This window comes from Jaculus jaculus, chromosome 1, assembly GCF_020740685.1.
Source record: "Jaculus jaculus isolate mJacJac1 chromosome 1, mJacJac1.mat.Y.cur, whole genome shotgun sequence".
Classification (NCBI taxonomy): domain Eukaryota; kingdom Metazoa; phylum Chordata; class Mammalia; order Rodentia; family Dipodidae; genus Jaculus; species Jaculus jaculus.
Genome location: NC_059102.1, coordinates 40089274 through 40109737, shown reverse-complemented (window position 1 = coordinate 40109737; position 20464 = coordinate 40089274). Strand labels below are relative to the sequence as shown.

At 42.6% G+C, this 20464-nt stretch overlaps 1 protein-coding gene across 4 annotated transcripts in view; it reads left to right on the top strand.

Moving 5' to 3' along the window:
• Entpd1 (ectonucleoside triphosphate diphosphohydrolase 1) overlaps positions 1 to 20464 on the top strand; it is a 90484-nt gene extending 70020 nt beyond the window's left edge. For all 4 annotated transcript variants that reach the window (XM_045142231.1, XM_045142230.1, XM_045142233.1 and 1 more), the window contains 7 exons: positions 153 to 303; positions 5587 to 5746; positions 6710 to 6949; positions 8032 to 8292; positions 13389 to 13505; positions 16072 to 16209; positions 19933 to 20464. In XM_045142231.1, the coding sequence (XP_044998166.1) occupies positions 153 to 303; positions 5587 to 5746; positions 6710 to 6949; positions 8032 to 8292; positions 13389 to 13505; positions 16072 to 16209; positions 19933 to 20139 (1274 nt within the window). In that variant the 3' untranslated portion in view covers positions 20140 to 20464. The remainder of the gene's footprint in view (positions 1 to 152; positions 304 to 5586; positions 5747 to 6709; positions 6950 to 8031; positions 8293 to 13388; positions 13506 to 16071; positions 16210 to 19932) is intronic.

Genomic DNA, 20464 nt, shown 5'->3' with positions numbered 1-20464 from the left:
GGATTTGTTTTGTCTCACTGTTTATATATAAATATAACATCAAGAAATGTTTTCATGTATTTTGTCAACAAATACTATATTTTTCTCTAATATGGTCAAGGAATATCCAATACCTTTTTTTTAAGGTTGTCGTCTCCTATATGTTTATGTAGGTCCTGGAATCTCAAAATATGCTCAGAAACCAGATGAAATAGACACATATCTAGCTGAATGCATGCAAAGGTCCAGTGAAGTGATCCCAATGTCCCAGCACCACGAGACCCCTGTTTACCTAGGAGCCACTGCAGGCATGCGGTTACTGAGGTATGTGGCAACATGTAGGGACTGAAAGTGGATTTAGGAGTTAGAAGCAGTGCAGGAGCCTCTGAAATTATGGGATATGGGCATACCTACCTCACATCTCAATTTCAAAACACCCCAAATTCCATAACCAAGAGAGAAATTTTATTTTTTAATATATTTTTCTTTTTTATTTGTGTGTGTGTGTGTGAGAGAGAGAATGGGCACACTAGTACCTCTAGCCCCTGAAAACAAACTCCAGATGCATGTGCTGCCTTGTGCATCTGGCTTATGTGGGTCCTGAGGAATTGAACCTGGATCCTTTGGCTTTGCAGGCAAGCACCTTAACTGCTAATCCATCTCTTCAGTCCCTAAGAGAGAAATTTTAAATAAGTATGTACAGTGGTGAAGTTTTAAGTGTCTAGAAAAGCCTTGACTATTTCTGCATGGGGAACATAGGAAGAAAGGAACATTGGAGAGGCAGATTGAGCCTATATATTCTGAGATTTGGAGATGCCAATTTAGCCAGTCAAGATCTGAGAGGAAGAATACTAGAGGAGACCCACAGATAGTAAATCCAACTAGCACAGCTTACTGGCCACCGTGTGGTACCTGTGCCCATTGCTTATGTGTCTCTCATGCATTCAGTATGTCATGAATGCACACTCTGTCCACAGTATGTAAACAGGTGACTCAGACCTCAAGGAAATCTGACTTTCCACAATAGGTGACCTGCTCAAAGCTGCTGTGAGAGCTCAGGGCCTGGCTTGTGACACAAAGCAGCCAAGGTCAGAAAGACCTGCAGAGAAGAGCCTGCATGAGTTGTATCATGAAGGAGGAGTTACAGGATGAGGGAAGAGCAGTACAGGCAAAGCAGATGGCATGCATTCAGTAACTTACTTCTATTAGCACCTACTAGGGGTTACATACTGTTTTCAGTGCTAGGAATACAGCAGCACAGGACAAAGTCCCTGACTTCATGGAGTTTGGATTCCAATACATATGTGAGAACAAGGAAATGAGAGACCAGGGCAGATTCAGAGGACTGTATGTGAGTCTGCACAGAGAAGAGATAGGGTGCTGGTTGTAAAAATAATAACAGTAGTAGCTCTTATTTATTGACCCCTTGCTATGTACTTAGCACTATGCTAAACACTTAACACATGTGACTTAATACTAGTAACTACTCTATGAAGTCAGAGGTATTATTACTATGACTAACTGGATAAAGACTCTTATAAATATTAAGTAACTTACCCAAGGTCACATTGGCTGGGAAGTGATAGAATCAAGGTTGTGAGTGGCAGGGTATGGATAAGAAAGTGGCTTGTGGGTCATGTTGGGAAGCTTGGAGATGGTGGGAAGCCATGTAAGAATGTGGCTCCACTGGGGACACTAGAGAAGATGAACAGAAGGGAAGGACAGCCAGGAAATCCATTCAGATGAGAGGTTACACTTGGAAGGTATGTTCTCTCCCTCAATGTCTCTTGCTGTCATGTAGTCTGGATTTTGGAAGCAACTGCATCCCATCTTCATTATGACAACTCCAGAGGGTCCTTATTTAGGCCTCAATGTTCCAAATAGGTCTAAGAACTGAATTTTAATAGGAGGAAAATTTTCCCCAGGCTGACTACAGAGGAGCTTGGGTATCTGTCTCCAGTCACTTGTCCTTCAGCCCTAATTAACATCTCACAGAGCCTAATCAAATAACCCACTAGGAGCCACAGCAATGGCACATATAGCACTCATCAGATCCTGGTACCACCACTTTTGCCATTTTTAATTTATTGAATTTCTTATAAAAAGGTTGCACAAAGAGACCCCCTCTCCCTGCCTGTTGCAGTCAGATCCTTATTGCTGGCAGAAATCGCCTGACCAAGAACAGATTGTGGGAAAAAGAGGTTTATTTTGGCTTACAGGCTCGAGGGTAAGGCTCCACGATAGCAGGGGAAAATGATGGCATGAGAAGAGGGTGGACATCACCCTCTGGCCAAAATAAGGTGGACCATAGCAACAGGAGAGTGTGCCAAACACTGGCATGGGGAAACTGACTATAACACCTATAAGTACACCCCCAATAATACATTGCCTCCTGGAGGTATTAATTCCCAAAGCTCCATCAGCTGGGAACCTAGCATTCAGACACCAGAATCAAACCACTGAATTCTACCTCTGGCCCCTATAAACTGATAACCATACATGATGTAAAATGCAATGTATTCAGTCCAACTTTAAAAGTCCCCCTAGTTTTTATCAATCCCAATGATGTTCAAACATCCCCATTATCCAAGGTCTTTTAACTGAACCATAATACCAAAAAATCCCCCAGAACCCTACAATGGCACAGAATACATATTCACATTACAAAAGATGGCATTGGGCATAGCAAAGAAATATTCAACCAATACAAGATTTAAAACAACCAGGTCAAACATCAAACTCTATAGCTCCAAGTCTAAAAACTCTAGCCAGTGATAAATCTCCAAGTTCGAAAATTCCAACAAGCAACAAGTCTCTGGCATTCCAATTCCACCCCTCCAGCTAGACTACTCACAGTCCTGGAAAACTTCATCTGAGCCACCAGCTTTCTTTAGCAGCCATCTTGTGGTCCCTGCATCTCCATGGGGTCTCCATGCAGGCATCCAGCAAACCTGCTTCACATTGCCCATGACTGTTTCTAAAACACAAGACCACGTAGCAAACTCAATGGCCCTCTCTTTCCAGCATTTCTTATATTCCACAATACCAAGTAGGGTGCCAATTTGTTAGTCGGGGGGGGGGGCAGTAAAGCAGACTTTGAGGAACAGGACACTCCTTCAGCACTCAGGCCCCTTCAAAAGAGTCTACATTCTTCCTGTTGCTCCAGTGCAGATTAGCTGGCCCAATCTGAATGGTTGTAATCTCTCAAACGATTTTCAGGTGAGTGGGCAGCAGTTTAGGCCCAAAGATTTCATTTTTTCTGTGCCATATCCCTCTGCACACACCAGTCCACTTCTACACAAAGCAACCCTGCACAAGTTCTCAGGACACAGGCATAACAACAAGCTTCTCACACAAACTGCTAGCCCAGTCCAAGCAGAGCTCTTTCTCACCCTCATAAGCCAAACGTCACAGTCCATAGTTCTTACTGCATTCAGGTCTTTCAACTCTGACCAGAATAGTCGATCAAGGCATCTCTTAGGCAAAGTTTTCAAATTCTTCCACTTTCCTCTTTTTTTAAAAAATTATTTATTTATTTATTTGAGAGCGACAGACACAGAGAGAAAGACAGATAGAGGGAAAGAGAGAGAATGGGCACGCCAGGGCTTCCAGCCTCTGCAAATGAATTCCAGACACGTGTGCCCCCTTGTGCATCTGGCTAACATGGGACCTGGGGAACAGAGCCTCGAACCAGGGTCCTTAGGCTTCACAGGCAAGCACTTAACCGTTAAGCCATCTCTCCAGCCCTCTTCCACTTTCCTCTTGATAATCAGCTCCAAAAGGCCAAAGCCACACAGTCAGATGTCTAGCAGCAAACCCATTTCTGGTACCACTTTACTGTTGCAGTCAGGTTCGCATTACTGGTAGAAATCACCCAACCAAGAGCAGCTTGTGGGAAAAATAGGTTCATTTTGGCTTACAGGCTTGAGGGGAAGCTCCACGTTGGCAGGGGAAAATGGCATGAGCAGAGGGTGTACATCACCTCCTGGCCAACAGAGCAACAGGACAGTGTGCCAAACACTGGCATGGGGAAACTGGCTATAACACCCATAAGTCCACCCTGAACAGTATATTGCCTCCTGGAGTTGTTAATTCCCAAATCTCTATTAGGTGGGAACCTAGCATTCAGAACACCTAAGTTTATGGGGGACACCTGGCTCAAACCACCACCCCACCCCAATTCTGCTGAGGGTCTTTGGTGGGATCATTGGTATTCACTGTAGGGACCAGCAGGCCCCAGTCAGTCTCTGCAGGAATGGAAGAAACATGATGACTCAGGTTATTCCCACACACCCTGAGGCTCTTACAATCTTTCTACCCCCTCTTCCACAATTCTCCCTGAGCCTTGGTGGGCAAGATAGAGATCTGATTTAGTGTTTCATTCTCTGTAGCCTCTGGATCTCTGTTTTGATGAGGTTTGAGTGACCACAGTGTCTGTCACCATTTCCCTGGAACTTATTTACAGGCTAGCTGTGAGAGCAGTATTGATGTCACTTCTTTCCTAAAACTGACTTCTGGGCTTTGGCAGATGAGGTGGAGATGAGCCATCTCCTGGCAGACAGTTGGCTGTCTCTTCTTGATGTATTGATATATCCTTGTTCTCCCCCATATTCTCCTCTATTTATAAAATAGAACAGATTCTTCAACCAAAAGTAAGAACAGTTTGAATAAAAGTGTTGACAAGCCTAGTCATTAGAAAGATATATTGATATGTATATTCATTATTCTTAGTTAGAGAGCAGTGGAGGTTCTCTCTGGAGCCTATTGGCTTCCTGTTCTAGGTAGTCTGGATTGGTTCCCAGAGCTAGATATGATCCCTACTCCACTGAATGGGTCTCATGTCCAATCTGTGGGCAGCTGGTTGTCTATATTGGCTGTGTGCTACTATTGTACAGATGTATACTTCTTGCTTAGCTAACTGATTTTGTAAGTGGCAGGATCTGCTGCTTAATCAATTAGTTGGCAACAGTCATTCTCCAGCTACTCTCATAGCACTGCCTAACACCATAAGGGCTATCTGGGAGGGAACTGGACTCCCTCTCAGTTCCAGCATGATCAGTTCTTGTCCTGTGGCTGCAGGCTGTGGTGTCTTCAGCAATAGGGACTTACCTTTTAGCTCTTGCAGGTAACCAAGTGTTTTGGCAATAGCCTATATTATTTTAGCATTTTAAGCTTTGGCATGTTTTTAAGCCAAGAAGCCAATTACAAGGAGTACTTTCTTTTTGGGTTTTTCAAGGTAAGGTCTCACTCTAGCCAAGGCTGACTGGAATTCACTATGTATTCTCAGAGTGGCCTTGAACTCATGGCAATCCTCCTACTTCTATCTCCCAAGTGCTGGGATTAAAGGCATGTACCACCATGCCTGGCTTAACAGTTGGTATTTTCAAAAGACCAGTTTGCTGAAGGGTTGGAAGGATTTGGATTTGGAGAGACAGGGCCAAGATTCACTGTGCTTCATCCAAAAGGATGGATCCTCTGATAGCGATGTGCAGAGTGTTTCAGTGGGTATGACTCACATCGTAGGAGCGTCATGTGGAAGCTCTAGCTGAAATGGGTAGGTATATTTATTAAGACAAAAATGATAATCTTACCTCTTCTTTTGTGTAGAATGGAAAGTGAACAATTGGCAGAAAGGGTCCTGGCTGAAGTGTCAAAGAGCCTTAGCAACTACCCCTTTGACTTCCAGGGCGCCAGGATCATCACTGGCCAAGAGGAAGGTGCCTATGGATGGATTACTGTCAACTATCTGTTAGGCAGATTCACTCAGGTAAGTGCACCAGAGGGATGTGTCTTTGGGGTTAGTTTCATTGACTTCTCAGCCAATATTTGGGTTATTAGCAGAGGAATAATGGGTGGATGAATGAATGAGTGGACAAATGAACCCCCATATTTGTAAAGCTCACTAAATGTATAATTATCTTACAAGAATTTTTATCACTGGAGAATATAGAAGCCATGTTTTTCACTTCAGGAAGACATAGAGGAAAATAAAACAGATTTTATTTTAATCTTATTAAAAATAAGACTAACCAGGCGTGGTGGTGTACACCTTTAATCCTAGCACTTGGGAGGCAGAGGTAGGAGTATTGCCATGAGTTCAAGGCCAGCCTGAGATTGCATAGTGAATTCCAGGTCAGCCTGGGCCCAAACAAGACCCTACCTCGAAAAAAAAAAAAAAAATTAAAAAAATTAAAAAAAAAACAAAAACAAGACTAGCTGGGCATAGTGTTGTGAACCTCTCATCACAGCTATTCAGGAGGCTGAGGAAGGAGGATTACAAATTGGAGGCCAGTCTTGGTAACATAACAAGATCTGGTCTAAGACAACATCGTAGTATTTGCTAACACCATGTTGTATGACTTTATCCTCAGAACAACCATGTGAGGTATTATTATTATTATCCCTATTTTAGAGTCTCATATTGATGCCTAAGTTTTCTTTCCAAGGTCATACAGCTAATGACTGACTGAGTGGACATTTGACCTTGAGTAGTCCTGGTGTCCCATCCTTGTTTGTAAGCACCAGTTACACTGACTCCCTGTTACTGCAATCTGGGCTACATCTTCAGTGTCTTCTTGCTGTTGATCTGATACAGAATCAGGAAACCTCCTGTGAGCTTTTGCCCCACCTTCCACCCTTGCCTCTCTACCTTAAGTCCTTCATCCAAGACAGAGTGTGACAAATGTGATGCCCAGAGGCTTCTACCACTGGTAACTGTATTCTCTTTCAGAAATCGGGTTGGCTCTACTTCATCCCTTACAAAAAACATAGTCAGGAAACCTTTGGAGCTTTGGACCTTGGAGGAGCCTCTACACAAATCACTTTTGTGCCTTCGAACTACAGTATAGAGTCCCCAGAAAATGCTCTGGAATTTCGCCTCTATGGCAAGGACTACACTGTGTACACACACAGCTTCTTGTGCTACGGGAAGGACCAAGCACTCTGGCAGAAACTGGCCAAGGACATTCAGGCAAGTATAACTGAATTCAAACCTACTCTCCCCACATCTGGTCCTCAGCCCCCACATCCTGTTATTTTGTCTTTGTAATGCAGTAATTGGTCTGAGGCTGGTTGTTATACTTTCCAAACATTTTCAGGCAGGATACCAAACTACATCTGGTCAACCCCTATGAGTTGTTCTACCCTCCTGTGTTTGTTTACTGCATCATCTCCAAGGACACGACTCAGATCCTTTCTTAGGCATGAATTTCTCACTCCAGTGGCATTGATAATACTAGTTACATACTAGAGGATTGTTTTCAGGGAGGTGTGGCAATTTATAAGCTCTCCTAAACTAGTTTTCATTGAGAGAGAAAAAAAAGCACTCCAAGGGAAGGAAAACCAGAGTTTGTCAATTAACACTTTAAACCTTGTTTCCAGATGCATTCTGCATTTTGAAGGCAAGAAAAGTTCAACACTTCATATCACAAGTGCACCAGACACACCCTGACAAATAAACACAGAGAGTTGTCTTCTCCAGCTGTTCTCTGTCTCCATGAAGGAACAGCCAGTTCTCTGCTCTTCTCCAGGCACTCTGGGTTTCAAACCATCTTGAAAAGATGACCACTTGAGGCAGGTGTGGCCAAGAGATACACACTGAGTCCCAAAGCTCCAGAGAGCTGCTTATCCACAGCAACCCCCCTCTTCTCTTAGAGACTAGAAACCATTTTTATGTTACTGGAGTAAAAGACCTAAGGCACCATCCAGCTCTCGGGGCTCCTGATTCTCTGCTTGAGGAGGAGGACCAGTATACAAAACATGGGATTTTTGAGAGCCTTCAGAGTTTTTCTGATGAATCTGTCCCTGGCCTATGTGCTTAGAAATCAGTGCTGGGAACATTCTCAACCCATGGCAATACCCCAATACATTAATATGTTGTGCCACTTCTGGTGCCTATAAATCTGTTTTTCAAAACTTATTTTCAAGAGTGAAAAATAATCCAGAGATGTGCGGATGCCCGTGCTGGGCACTGCAGTGTTGTATGCTCCTATATGTTGTGCTGTTCTACCTGAGGCTCCACACGTGATTCCTTCAAGTGCTTTTTCCACTTAGGATTCAAGTAGCAGGACCCTCAGGGACCCATGCTTTCACCCTGGATATGAGAAGATGGTGAATATGAGTGAACTTTACAAGACCCCCTGTACCAAAAGATTTGAGAAGACTCTGCCATTTGATCAGTTTCAAATCCAGGGCACTGGAGACTATCAAAAATGCCAACAAAGCATCCTTGAGCTCTTCAACACCAGCTACTGCCCTTACTCCCAGTGTGCTTTCAATGGGGTCTTCTTGCCACCACTCCACGGGAGTTTTGGGGTAAGTCTGTGTAATGATGAGTGCGTTAAATACTTTACTCACTGCTATGACCAAATATGTAACCAGAAGCAACTTAAGGAAGGAAGGGCTTATTTTGGTCTACAGTTTGAGGGGGAAGAAATGATGGCAGGACCTTGAGGCAGCCAGTCACCTTGGGAAAGCGGAGACTGATGAAGGCTGATGTGCAGCTGCCTTTCTCCTTTTTATTCAGCCTGAGATGGCAGGTCATGGAATGGCACCACCCACAGTTAGTGTGGGTCCTCCCATCTCCGTTAACCTAATCTGGAAAATCCCTCACAGACATTCCCAGAGATTAGTTTCCATGGTGATTCTAAATGCTGTCAAATTGACAACCAGAAATTAAGTATTACAATGAAGAATTTGTTAGGATGATTTTATTTACTTATAAACTTATTTGCATGTGTATATATGGGGTGTGTTTTTGTGCCAGGATGTCTTGCCATTGCAAACAAGTGCCCATCTGGGTTAGCAGGCTTTGCAAGCAAGCATCTTATTCACTAAGCCATTTTCCCAGCTCCTAGTTAGGATGAGTTAAGTTGCAAGTTGTATGCCTACAAGGAATTTAAATAATAGAAATTATTTTTCCTCTCACACAATAATGCCTTAAGATAATTCAGTGTTAATTATTTGGCCCAACAATGTTGGGATTTGGGAATCCATTTCTCCAAATAATCTAAAAATCTTTTATTATATAATGAGAAAAAAACAGGCCAAAAAAAAAAAAACATTTGTCATTACACAAAAGGGGCATCCTTAGGAAGAAATATGCAAACTTCATGCTGCATTCCTAATACAGATAGTTGTAATGAGCTGTCAGTGGGCAAAATCAAGCCTTTAATACCATCAACTCCAACCTTTTGTTAGCCAAGTTATTCTGCTCTTCCTGGCTAGGCAACACAACGCATCAGGCACCTGTTTGGTAACTGAAGTTGAAGTTGAGGTGATACTAGTCTGAACATGTCTGGAGAGATTTCTCGATGGTTAAGACACTTGCTTCTTCCCTTGCTTTTTCTTATCTTCTACATTGCTGACCATTCTGGCTGTCTTTGACAAGAAGGTCCCTGAAGAATGGGGTCTGTATCCTTCATACAGATTCTGTTTCTCTGGACTACCTTGCTCTCCTATGTCCTGGTAGTCATTACTCTCTACCACTTCTCCCAGGGGAGGGAGTTTTGCTGCATTTGCAGTCAGCTCTGATGATTGAAATCTTTACCTGTAAGTGTAGTATTAAAAATACTATGCTTGGGCTGGAGAGATGGCGTAGCAGTTAAGCGCTTGCCTGTGAAGCCTAAGGACCCCGGTTCGAGGCTCAGTTCCCCAGGTCCCACGTTAGCCAGATGCACAAGGGGGCGCACGCGTCTGGAGTTCGTTTGCAGAGGCTGGAAGCCCTGGCGTGCCCATTCTCTCTCTCTCCCTCTATCTGTCTTTCTCTCTGTGTCTGTCTCTCTCAAATAAATAAATAAAAATTAAAAAAAAAATACTATGCTTGGGGAGTTAATATGATGGAGAATGGAATTTCAAAGGGGAAAGTGTGGGGGAGGGAGGGAGGGAATTTCCATGGGATAATTTCTTTATAATCATGGAAAATGCTAATAAAAATTTAAAAAAGAAAAAAAAATACTATGCTGGTTTGGAGAGAAATCTTAATAGTTAAGGAGCTTGTGTGCAAAGCCTAAGGACCCATGTTTGACTCCCCAGATCCCACATAAACCAGATGCACAAGGTGACACACACGTCTGATGCTCCATTACAGTGGCTGGAGGCACTGGCATGCCAATTCTCTCTCACTCTTTTGCTCTCTCTCATAAAAAAATACTATGCATAGTATTTACACTATACTTGCCAAAAACTGTATTTAATATATATGTTATACGTAGTCTGCTACATGGTGGCCTTAGCATTAAATATCCAGTGACATAGGCAGAGTATGAACACTGACAAGGAAGAGGGAATCTGTTGGGAATTACTTATGAGAGAATTTGGAAATTATTTTTTAAAAACATGTTGTGCCACTTAGTTAAACAACAACAACAAAGGCAGAAATAAGGACCTGGAATTAAAGAACATTTAAAATGCATTTGTTTACGTGTATACACATATATCTGATCAGTGAACAACCCAGTCAAAAATCTGCATATAACTGTTAAGACATTTAAAATGTTTAACTAATTAATTAATTGTGTGTATGTTTTGAGGTAGGGTCTCACTCTAGCCCAGGCTGACCTGGAATTCACTATATAGTCTCAGGCTGGCCTCAAACACACAGCAATCCTCCTACTTCTGCCTCCCAATGCTAGGATTAAAGGCATGTACCACTGAAGAGAGTCTGGGCACACCGGGGCTGCTAGCCACTGCAAAAAAAAAAAAACCCAGATACATGTGCCACCTTGTGCATCTGGCTTTATATGGGTACTGTGGAATTGAACTTGGGTTGTTAGGCTTCGCAAGCAAGTATCCTTAACCACTTAACCACTGAGACAACTCTTCAGCCCAAGACACACACACGCGCACACACACGCACACACACACACACACACACACACACACACACACACGTGACAGAATTGGCAATGGCAGGGCCTCCAGCCACTGCAATCAAACTCCAAACAGGTGTGCCATCTTGTGCACATGTGCAACCCTGTGTGTTTGTGTCACCTTGTGTGTCTAGCTTACATGGGACCTGGAGAGTTGAACATGAGTCCTTAGGCTTTGTAGGCAAGCATCTTAACCACTAAGCCATCTCTCCAGCCCCCGCTCAAGATTTTTATTAATACATGTATTCTTTTGAGTCAAAATCTTGATACATTGCCCAAACTGTCCTTGAATTTTGTAAGCCTCCTGCCTCAGCCTCTTAAATAGTTGGAATTATTGTGCTGTCATAGCTCCTGTTCCTCCCTTTTCTCCACCTTCACCTTCCTCTTCTTTGAAAAAAGAAACAAGTTTTAAACACATATCACAAATTAAAGATGAGGTTTTTTAAATCTTAACTGGACTAGACATGAAACCACTCATCTCATGACCAGGAAACAACAATAAAAAATGATTCAGATTCCAACCACCTTTTAAAAGAGGACACACAAGGAGAAAGGAGAGAGTGTGTGTGAGTCAGAGAGGACAAGTTTGTATGTGCAATGCCATCCACCTGTTTTCTACCCCTCTTCACACCCCGCCCCCCCGCCTCTTAACAGGATCTCTCATTGACCTGCAACTCACCTAATTAGGTTTAGCTAGTTGGCCCACAAGCCCCAGGGATTCTCCTGTCTTTGCCTCTCTAGCATTGGAAATATTAGGTTCTAGGAATCAGACTCAGGTTCTCATGCTTGCAAAGCAAGCATTTTACCGACTGAACTACCTCCTCAGCCCAGAAGAAAGAATTTAAATCAGGTATTTGTAATATCAGGTATTTGTAATAGACTGTGCTTGCATATTGCACACTTGATTCTCTTCTGTAAGAGAACATTCAACCCTAACCTGCACACACATGGCAGGAACTAGAAGCAGCACAATGAAGCTGTCTAAACCAGTCTTCTTTTCTTACTTCGACTTTTTGTGCATACATAATGTAAAATTTACACTTCTGTCTTAAAGTGTGCAGTTCTGTGACCATTACACATGGTTGTTACACAGTCATCTTCACTACTCATTTCCAGAATATTATCTTCCCAAACTGAAACTCTGCACCATTAAAAAGGTGAACTCTTCCTCTCTTGGTCCTCTCGGGCCCCTGCTGCTACTACCATTTAGCTTTCTGGATGGGCTTGACTTCCCAGAGGTCAGCATACGAATAGAGCCATGTAATATGTTTATTTTTGTGATGTGCTTATGTTGCTTAGCATAATATCTTCAGTAGAATCCTCATTCTTATCCCTTCAAGAGATCACAAGTCTCTTAATCTGATGAAAGCTAAGGATCTTCCAAGCAGAAAAAAAGGGGGGCATGTACATGTATACTGAAGTTTTTGTAAAAAATTTAAAAGATAGCTTAATACCTTAGGTTGATATATGACCCTTAATCCAAAAGCCCTTAGTCTAGATCAAAAGAACATAGAAAATCAAGATTAAAGTCAAGTCGTGAGTGTCCCTAGGTAGGGTGGTGTCTGGAGTGAATCACCCACAAATACCAGGGGCCGAGTCCATGGAGAAGGCATGTTAGACACATATGCCAGAAGCAGGTGACCCTGTAGCTGACACTGCCCGACCTCTAAAACGCTTCCTTCCAGGGAAGAGCCAACCTAGTACCTCGAACAGTGAGCAGACAGCCCAGTCACAGAACAAGTCCAAACGAGGACAGCAGTGGGGACACATCAAATGGTCAGTTTGGTATCAAAGTGTAATTAATGCTGCTTTGTGTGTTTGTTTGTTTGTTTGTTTGTTTGTTTTGTTTTTCAAGGTAGGGTCTCCCTCTAGCCCAGGCTGACCTGGAATTCACTATGTAGTCTCAGGGTGGCCTCAAACTCATAGAGATCCTCCTACCTCTGCCTACCGAGTGCTGGGATTAAAGGCATGTGCCACCACACCTGGCATCTATTTTTGTTCCTTTAGTGACTACAAATGCTTCATTTAGTTAATATTTCAAAGCACTGTCAAGATATTTTGATTGAACCTTTGGAAAATGATTTAACAACCAGTTTTATTTCTTCATAGAAGAATTTTGCTTTGAATTAACTTTCTGGCTTTTTTCTCTTGGAAACCTGATAAAAGGAGAAGGTCAGCTATTATTATGACAACTATGTTATCCAGAGGTAGAGAAAAAAAATCAAGTGAGAGTGAGAGAGTGAGTGAGAGAAACAGAGAGAGACACAGACAAATAGGATGGGGAAAAAGGAAAATGTAACCTTGTTACATATAACTAGATGATTTGACATACAGACTAAATACAGTTATTAATTTTGTTAGGCACATGTTTCATATAAAACTTAAAATATGAAATTGAGGTATATAGCTTGCTTGCAGCATGGAATAATCACCAGTAGATGGTACTCTCGCTATTCTCAGAGCCAAAATGGAATCCCAAAGGGATCAAGCCAATTCCTGGATATGTTGGACACAACCCAAAACTGCACTTCTCTTTTGCAGGCATTTTCAGCTTTCTACTTTGTGATGGATTTTTTAAACATGACATCAAGTGAAATCTCCTCTCAAGAAAGGATGGTTGAGATGATTGAAAATTTCTGCTCTAGGCCTTGGGAGGAGGTAAGTGACCAGAAGCTGAGCCACCCCAAGTGGCCTTGTGCCCTCTATGTCAGGGAAGACATGAAGCTGCTCTTAACTTTATAATGGTTTGAGCAGGTATGTTAGGGAAGCACAGATGGACTCAGGAATGAATTTATTTTTATTTTTTTTATACTTTTTGTTCATTTTTATTTATTTATTTGAGAGTGACAGAGAGAGAGGCAGATAGAGAGACAGAGAGAGAAAGGGCACGCCAGGGCTTCCAGCCACTGCAAACGAATTCCAGATGTGTATGCCCCCTTGTGCATCTGGCTTATGTGGGTCCTAGGGAATCGAGCCTCGAACCAGGGTCCTTAGGCTTCACAGGCAGGCGCTTAACCACTAAGCCATCTCTCCAGCCTGGGAGTGAATTTATTGACATTTCTTAATAACTTGACCTACAATGGCTTAGCCCATAGTGTCTTTTATTTCTCATTTAATACAAAGCCTCACAACACATCTTCTGGGGGGTCAGTAGTTCATACCTCTTTCAGCCACTGCTCCTTCAATTCTGTTGCTATGCCTCATGAATACAAAGTGGCTGCTGTGACCTTTATCTTTAAAGTCAAAGAAGGGTAGAACTAAATACATCTATTTCTTTTCAAAAGAAAGGAAAGCCTATCTCAGAAGTTTATCATTCTATCCCTTATTTTTAAAGCTAATTTTGCTAAATCATATTTTATTTTTTAATTTTTATTTATCTGTGTGTGTATGAGCACACATGGCCATAGCACATGTGTATAGTCAGAGGACAGCTTTGAGGCATCTGTGCTCCACCTTCTTTGAGACAAGGTCTCTTGCCACTGCAAACAGGCTGTCAGACTGCAAGAACATCTGTCTGGCTGGCCTTGGAGTTTGGGGTTCTCCAGGCTCCACCTCCCATTGTCTTAGGCTTGTTGGGATCATAGACACATCTGCTGCTTTGCATCTGTAGGTACTGGGGAATTGAACCTAGGCCAACAGGCTTTGCAAGCAAGCACCTTTAGCTACTGAGCCATCTCCCCAGCCCCTTGCTTGTAATTAAGACGTAATAAACTATACATTTTTATGGGCTCTCATATGATATTTTAACATGTGTACATCATGCACTGATCAAATCAGAATAATGTATCTATCACCCTCTTAATGGTGAGAACATTCCTCATCATCTTTTCTAGACTTAAAAGTAATATTCAGTAGATGATTGTTAACTATTGTCAACTTATTATTCAAAGTATACCCGAACTAACCGCTCCTGTTAGACTGTATTTACCAACTGCTCACTATCCCTCCCTACTCACTACTTTCCCCAGTCTCTGTATCCACTAGTCCTTGTCACAATACTATGAAATCAGCTTTTTAGCACATATTAATTATGTAAAATTACGGCTTTTTTATGAATGACCAACTTTTTAAATGTTCCATATGAATGTTTGCCTTCCTGTGTTTGGTTTATTTAACTAAACATAATATCCTCTGGGTTCATCCAGGTTGTCCCAAATGGCAGGTTTCATTCTTCTGGTGCTAAGTAACATTCCCTTGTGTATATGGGCCACATGTGTTTGTGTCTTCATACACTGATGGTTGCTTAGACTGATTCCCTGCTTTCACAATTGTGAATTTTGTTGCAAAGAACTTGAGTGGAGATTGCTCTCTGACATACTCATTGTGTTTTCTTTGGTGTACACACATTGGTGCAATTGCTGGGTCATACAGTACTTGTGCTTTTAATCTTTGGAGGGCCTGTACACTATGTTTCATAATGGCCACACTGACTTACATGACCACCAACAGTGTGTAAGGGCTCCCTCATGTCATTTCCTTGCTAGCATCTGTTTCTTTTGGTCTTTCTTTCTCCAGCTACAGATTGACACAGGACTTTATGTGTGTTAAGCACTTGTTCTACCACTGCAATATACTTCTAAGTGCCTTTCTTTTTTGAAAATCAGCACATATTAATTGTACATAATGAGTTTCATTGTGACCTTTTCACATGTGTAGAATATATTTTGGTCATATTCAATTATCATTGCAAGATGCAGATTTTTAGTTATAATTTTGAGATGAAACCTAACAAGTTCCTGTGAACTGCGGATTCTATCATCCTCATCCAGCGACTAAACTGAGTAGTAAGATTTTCTTGTTTCTCAAGACGCTTATAGAAGCTCTAGGCCAAAGACTGGTGACAAGCATAGAGAGGACTCTAGTTAAACAAAACGTAATGAGCTTGTTTCATGTACTACTTTTCACAGCTTTTAATATGCTAATGTGATTATGTAATTCCAAGCTTAGGGGATAGAAAGAAATATCAAAATTGGTTGTTTCTGAACCTACTAGATCATAGGAACTGATTTTTTCCTGGAGCCCTGTGGAGGAAAAGCTTCCCTGGGAGACCCTAAACTGAAAGCCCCTGCCTCCACTGAAGGAGTGCTGTGCCATCCCCAAAGCCTCTGCAAGAAAGACCCACATGAGCTGGGGGCTTTCTTCTCTTTTCATTAGGTCTAGTAGTGAAAAGAGAGCTGTGAAGAGGTGTCTATTGTACCAACACAGTGTTTCTTTTAACTTCTAGGTAAGATCCTCTTTTCCCAGAGTGAAGGAGAAGTATCTTAGTGAATACTGCTTTTCTGGTGCCTACATCCTCTCCCTCCTCCTGCAAGGCTATCATTTCACAGACAGCTCCTGGAAGCACATTCACTTTATGGGCAAGGTAATTTGAAAGTCGGCTACGTGTGTGGAGGTTGCAAGGTAGAGACTGAAGCAGCTTTTTACGTAAGAAAGGCGCAAGTCAAGCTGATTTAAGTTTTGGCCTGATGCCCTGTTCTGCCATCCATCGTCTCTCACCTAAGCTAGCATTCTGTATGAAGTCCTTCTGAGGACATCAACTATGGGCCCCTCTCTCAGGGCAGCTATCTGAATTCTCAGTTATACCCTTCTATCCAGAAAACTGTAACTATTTCTTAGAAAACAAAAATGAAGCTTTTGGGGTTGTGTGTGGTGTGTGTGCCTGTACGTATTGTGCGAGTATGTGTGTGAGCACAGGTGTGTGTTGCGGGTGTGCATGAACACATGCATATGGAGGCTAAAAGTTGACATTAGGTGGCTTCTTCAATCACTATTTACTGAGACAGGGTTCCTCACTCGAACCCGGAGCTTACTGATTCAGTAGTCTAGTTAGCCAGTTTGCTCCGGGGATCCCGTCTTTGCCTCCAAGCACTAGGAATTACAGGTAGGCTACCACAGCCACCCAACATCTATATGAGTGCTGAGAATCAAACTTGAGTCCTTATGCTTGCAAAGCAAGCACTTTATCCACTGAGACATCTTACAAGCCAGAGATCTTTCTTAATAATGTTGCAATTCTTTGTTGCATGTATGTTGTAGTTACATTTTCTGGGTTTAAAACACCCAACTAGAAGCAGTTTATGGAAGGAAAGGGTTTATTTCAGGCTGACAGATTCCAGAGGAAGTTTCATCATGGCAAAGGAAGCTGGCTCACTTCATCATGCATCCACAACATGGAAAGAACCGCCAACACCAGCAAGCATGAACTAAGTCTGAACACACCACAGGGCTGGAGTCAAGATGTGCGCAGACACACCTCCAGCAGGCAGAGCACTGCTGGAGACTTGAGGAAGCTTAATCTTAATCAAAAATACCTGAGGCTTTGGGGACAGTGACATTCAAAACCTCCACAAGGTGTATGTGTGTGCATGTGTATATGTGTGTTTGCATATGTGTGAGTGTATGCATGTGCATGTGGAGACCAAAGGTTGATGTCAGGTGTTTTCCTCAGTTGTTCCACCTTACTTTTTGAGACAGGGTCTCTCACTGAACCTGGAGCTCATAGACTGAGCTAGACCAGCCAATCAGTAAGCCTCAGGGATCCTCCTGTCCCCACTCCCCATGCTGGGTTTACGGGCATGTGCTGCTGTACCTAGATTTGATATGGGCACTGGGGATGTAAACTTGGGTCTTCATGCTTGCATGGCAGCCACTTTACTGGCTAAGCCATTTCCCTAGCCCCCAGGCAAGAGATTAAAGTAATTGGACAGTATTTCAGTAGCCACAATGATTCTGTGTATTGACTTCAAAATCACTCCCAAGAGCCCCTCCAGCAATCCAGAAAAGGTTGGTCATAGTTTCTTATCAGCGAGGGCTTTGCTCGTGTTGCTGAAAGGCTGTGTGAAGGAAAAGACTGAGTGGCTATCAATGGGGCCATTGAAGCTCATCACAGGCCTTGAAGAAGCAACCTCCCTGCTGTGCTTTGCCATAGCGCCACCTGCAGGTTTTTAGGAAGAGAGGAGCATCGGCAAGAAGTGTGTGTTTCATGCTTGATGAAAAATATCAAGAGTAGCATGTGTGTGCTTTTATTTTTATTTTTATTTTATTTTTTAAAGTTAGAATCTTGCTCTACCCCAGGTTGAACTGGAATAATGCACTATGTAGTCTCAAGCTGACTTTGAACTCACAACGATCCTCCTTACTCTGCCTCCCGAGTGCTGGGATTAAAGGTGTGAGCCACCACACCGCATTACATGTGCCTGTTTTTTTTCTTTTTTTTTTTATTGACAACTTCCATAATTATAGACAATAAATTCCTCCCCCACACTCCCCTTCACAACTCCACTCTCCATCATGCCCCCCCCACCAGTCTCTTTTATTTTATTTTATTTTTTTTAAATTTTTTATTTATTTATTTGAGAGTGACAGACACAGAGAGAAAGACAGGTAGAGGGAGAGAGAGAGAATGGGCGCGCCAGGGCTTCCAGCCTCTGCAAACGAACTCCAGACGCGTGCGCCCCCTTGTGCATCTGGCTAACGTGGGACCTGGGGAACCAAGCCTCGAACCGGGGTCCTTAGGCTTCACAGGCAAGTGCTTAACCGCTAAGCCATCTCTCCAGCCCAGTCTCTTTTATTTTTGATGTCATCATCTTTTCCTCCTGTGAGGATGGTCTTATGTAGGTAGTGTCAGGCACTGTGAGGTCATGGATAGTCAGGTATGCCTGTTTTATCCACTAATGGCAAAAAAAAAATTTATCAGCTTTGAAATGTGGTGATGGCAAACGAAACAAAGCATGGAAGCGGAAGGCTGCAGCAGCCCCAAGGACACCACTCATTATTCTCTCTTCATTACTGACCTTGCTAATCCCATTAATCCTCAGACTTCCTCCCATCCCATCAGTCTATTTTGTTGCTCAAAGGATCCCTACCAAAGTTGATCAGCATGCAGGTAGTTTATATTCTTGGAGCGCTACTACATGCTCCAATATTTCCCAGGCCAAAGTGATAACTCCTCTAAATCTGAAGATGCTTTTGACACATGCAGTCAAATGAAGCTTCCGTCCCACACAGAGGGATGAACGGGCCTTTTACAAATTCCTCATTCTTGCTATTGGAAAGGATTTGGAGGAAAGAGAATTTTCAAATGGTATTGGTTGGAGTGTAAATTGGCACAGCCTTTTACGAGACTGTTCTGACAATATGTGCTAAGAGCCTTCTAAATGTTTTCATGATTTTTGTTTACTTGTTTCATTCTTAGGATTACTAAATGTTTTGTTAAGTGAGCAAAAAGCAGTTTGTGCCAGTAAGCACATGATTAAAAGTGTCTATGAACATCTTAAGACACATGGAATGATGTGCACAAAGTGTTAGTAGATGAATTGCCCTACATAAAATTTAATTCCTTTTTCTTGGTAAGAAAAAGATATCTCAGAGAAGACTGGAAGACAATGTTCCAAAGAGAAAACAAGTACTGAGTGTGAAATATGCATAATTTTCTTCTTTAGGTTTAACTATACTTTCGCTGTCATCATGCACAGCTCATGTAATAAACCACTTCCCAAATGATTGTTCAAAGACTATCTATATTCCAGTAAGCTCTAAGGTAACTAGAAGCTATTTTTAGGAAGATAGCAGGGTCAGACCATGCTAGGTAATTTGTTAAAAATCCTTTCTTGCACACATGCATAGTCTTACAACTTCCATAAAGTTGACTTGCTTGGATTATTCCCTTCAATTTTCTCTCATGAAGCCTTGGTTCACTATGTGAATGATTTCCCTGGCTGGACAAAAATGTAGAAGGCCAGGACCAATCATTGTTCCCTCAGCTTTTGCCTATGTCCTGTCACCTTCCCCTCCCCTTCCCTCTACCATTCATATGAAAAGTAAACAAGAATGCAGAGCTCCAACAGTCTAACTGAATTAAGTTCTTTCAGGTAGGACACTTGAACAGCCATTCCCCAAAATCCTTTCTGAGCTTCAGGGGTATACTAATAGTGAGGCTGCATAACGGTACTGTTCCAAGTGTGGCATATAAGTTCATTTAGCAAACTACACAGGGTGCTCTCCACCTGGTGCTGCTCACGGGTAACGATGGGACTACAGGAGAACAGCAGATTGCGTTACTGAATGTTTTTCCCACTGTTTGCAGATCCAGGACAGTGATGCCGGGTGGACTTTGGGCTACATGCTGAACCTGACCAACATGATTCCTGCTGAGCAGCCAACAGTTGCACCTCTCACCCATTCCACCTACATTTTCCTCATGGTTCTCTTCTCCCTGATCCTGGTCGTGGTGGTCATCACAGGCATGATTCTCTGGAACAAGCCTTCATATGTCTGGAAAGACACAGTATAGCAGGAATAGCTAAAATCTGCTGGCTGGAGTGAGACACACCTAACCCAGGAAGCACTGTACACCATCTGTGTGCCGGGTCGCACTTCCTGGCTTGCCAGGGCCAGTCTAGATGAGCACGATGATTCCTTGGCTTGCTGAAGCCTGTCTTGGGAGGTTGTCACCACCCTCTGCCTCAAGGACTTCCTGGCAGACAAACCCCTGTGATTCTTTCTCAGCTGCCCTCTTTCTCTTACATACTTTGTGTTTGTGTGGGTCTTAAAGACCTCCCACCTTTTATGATGAGTTTTACTTTATAAAAGAACAATGTTGACTCTGTGTAGAATAA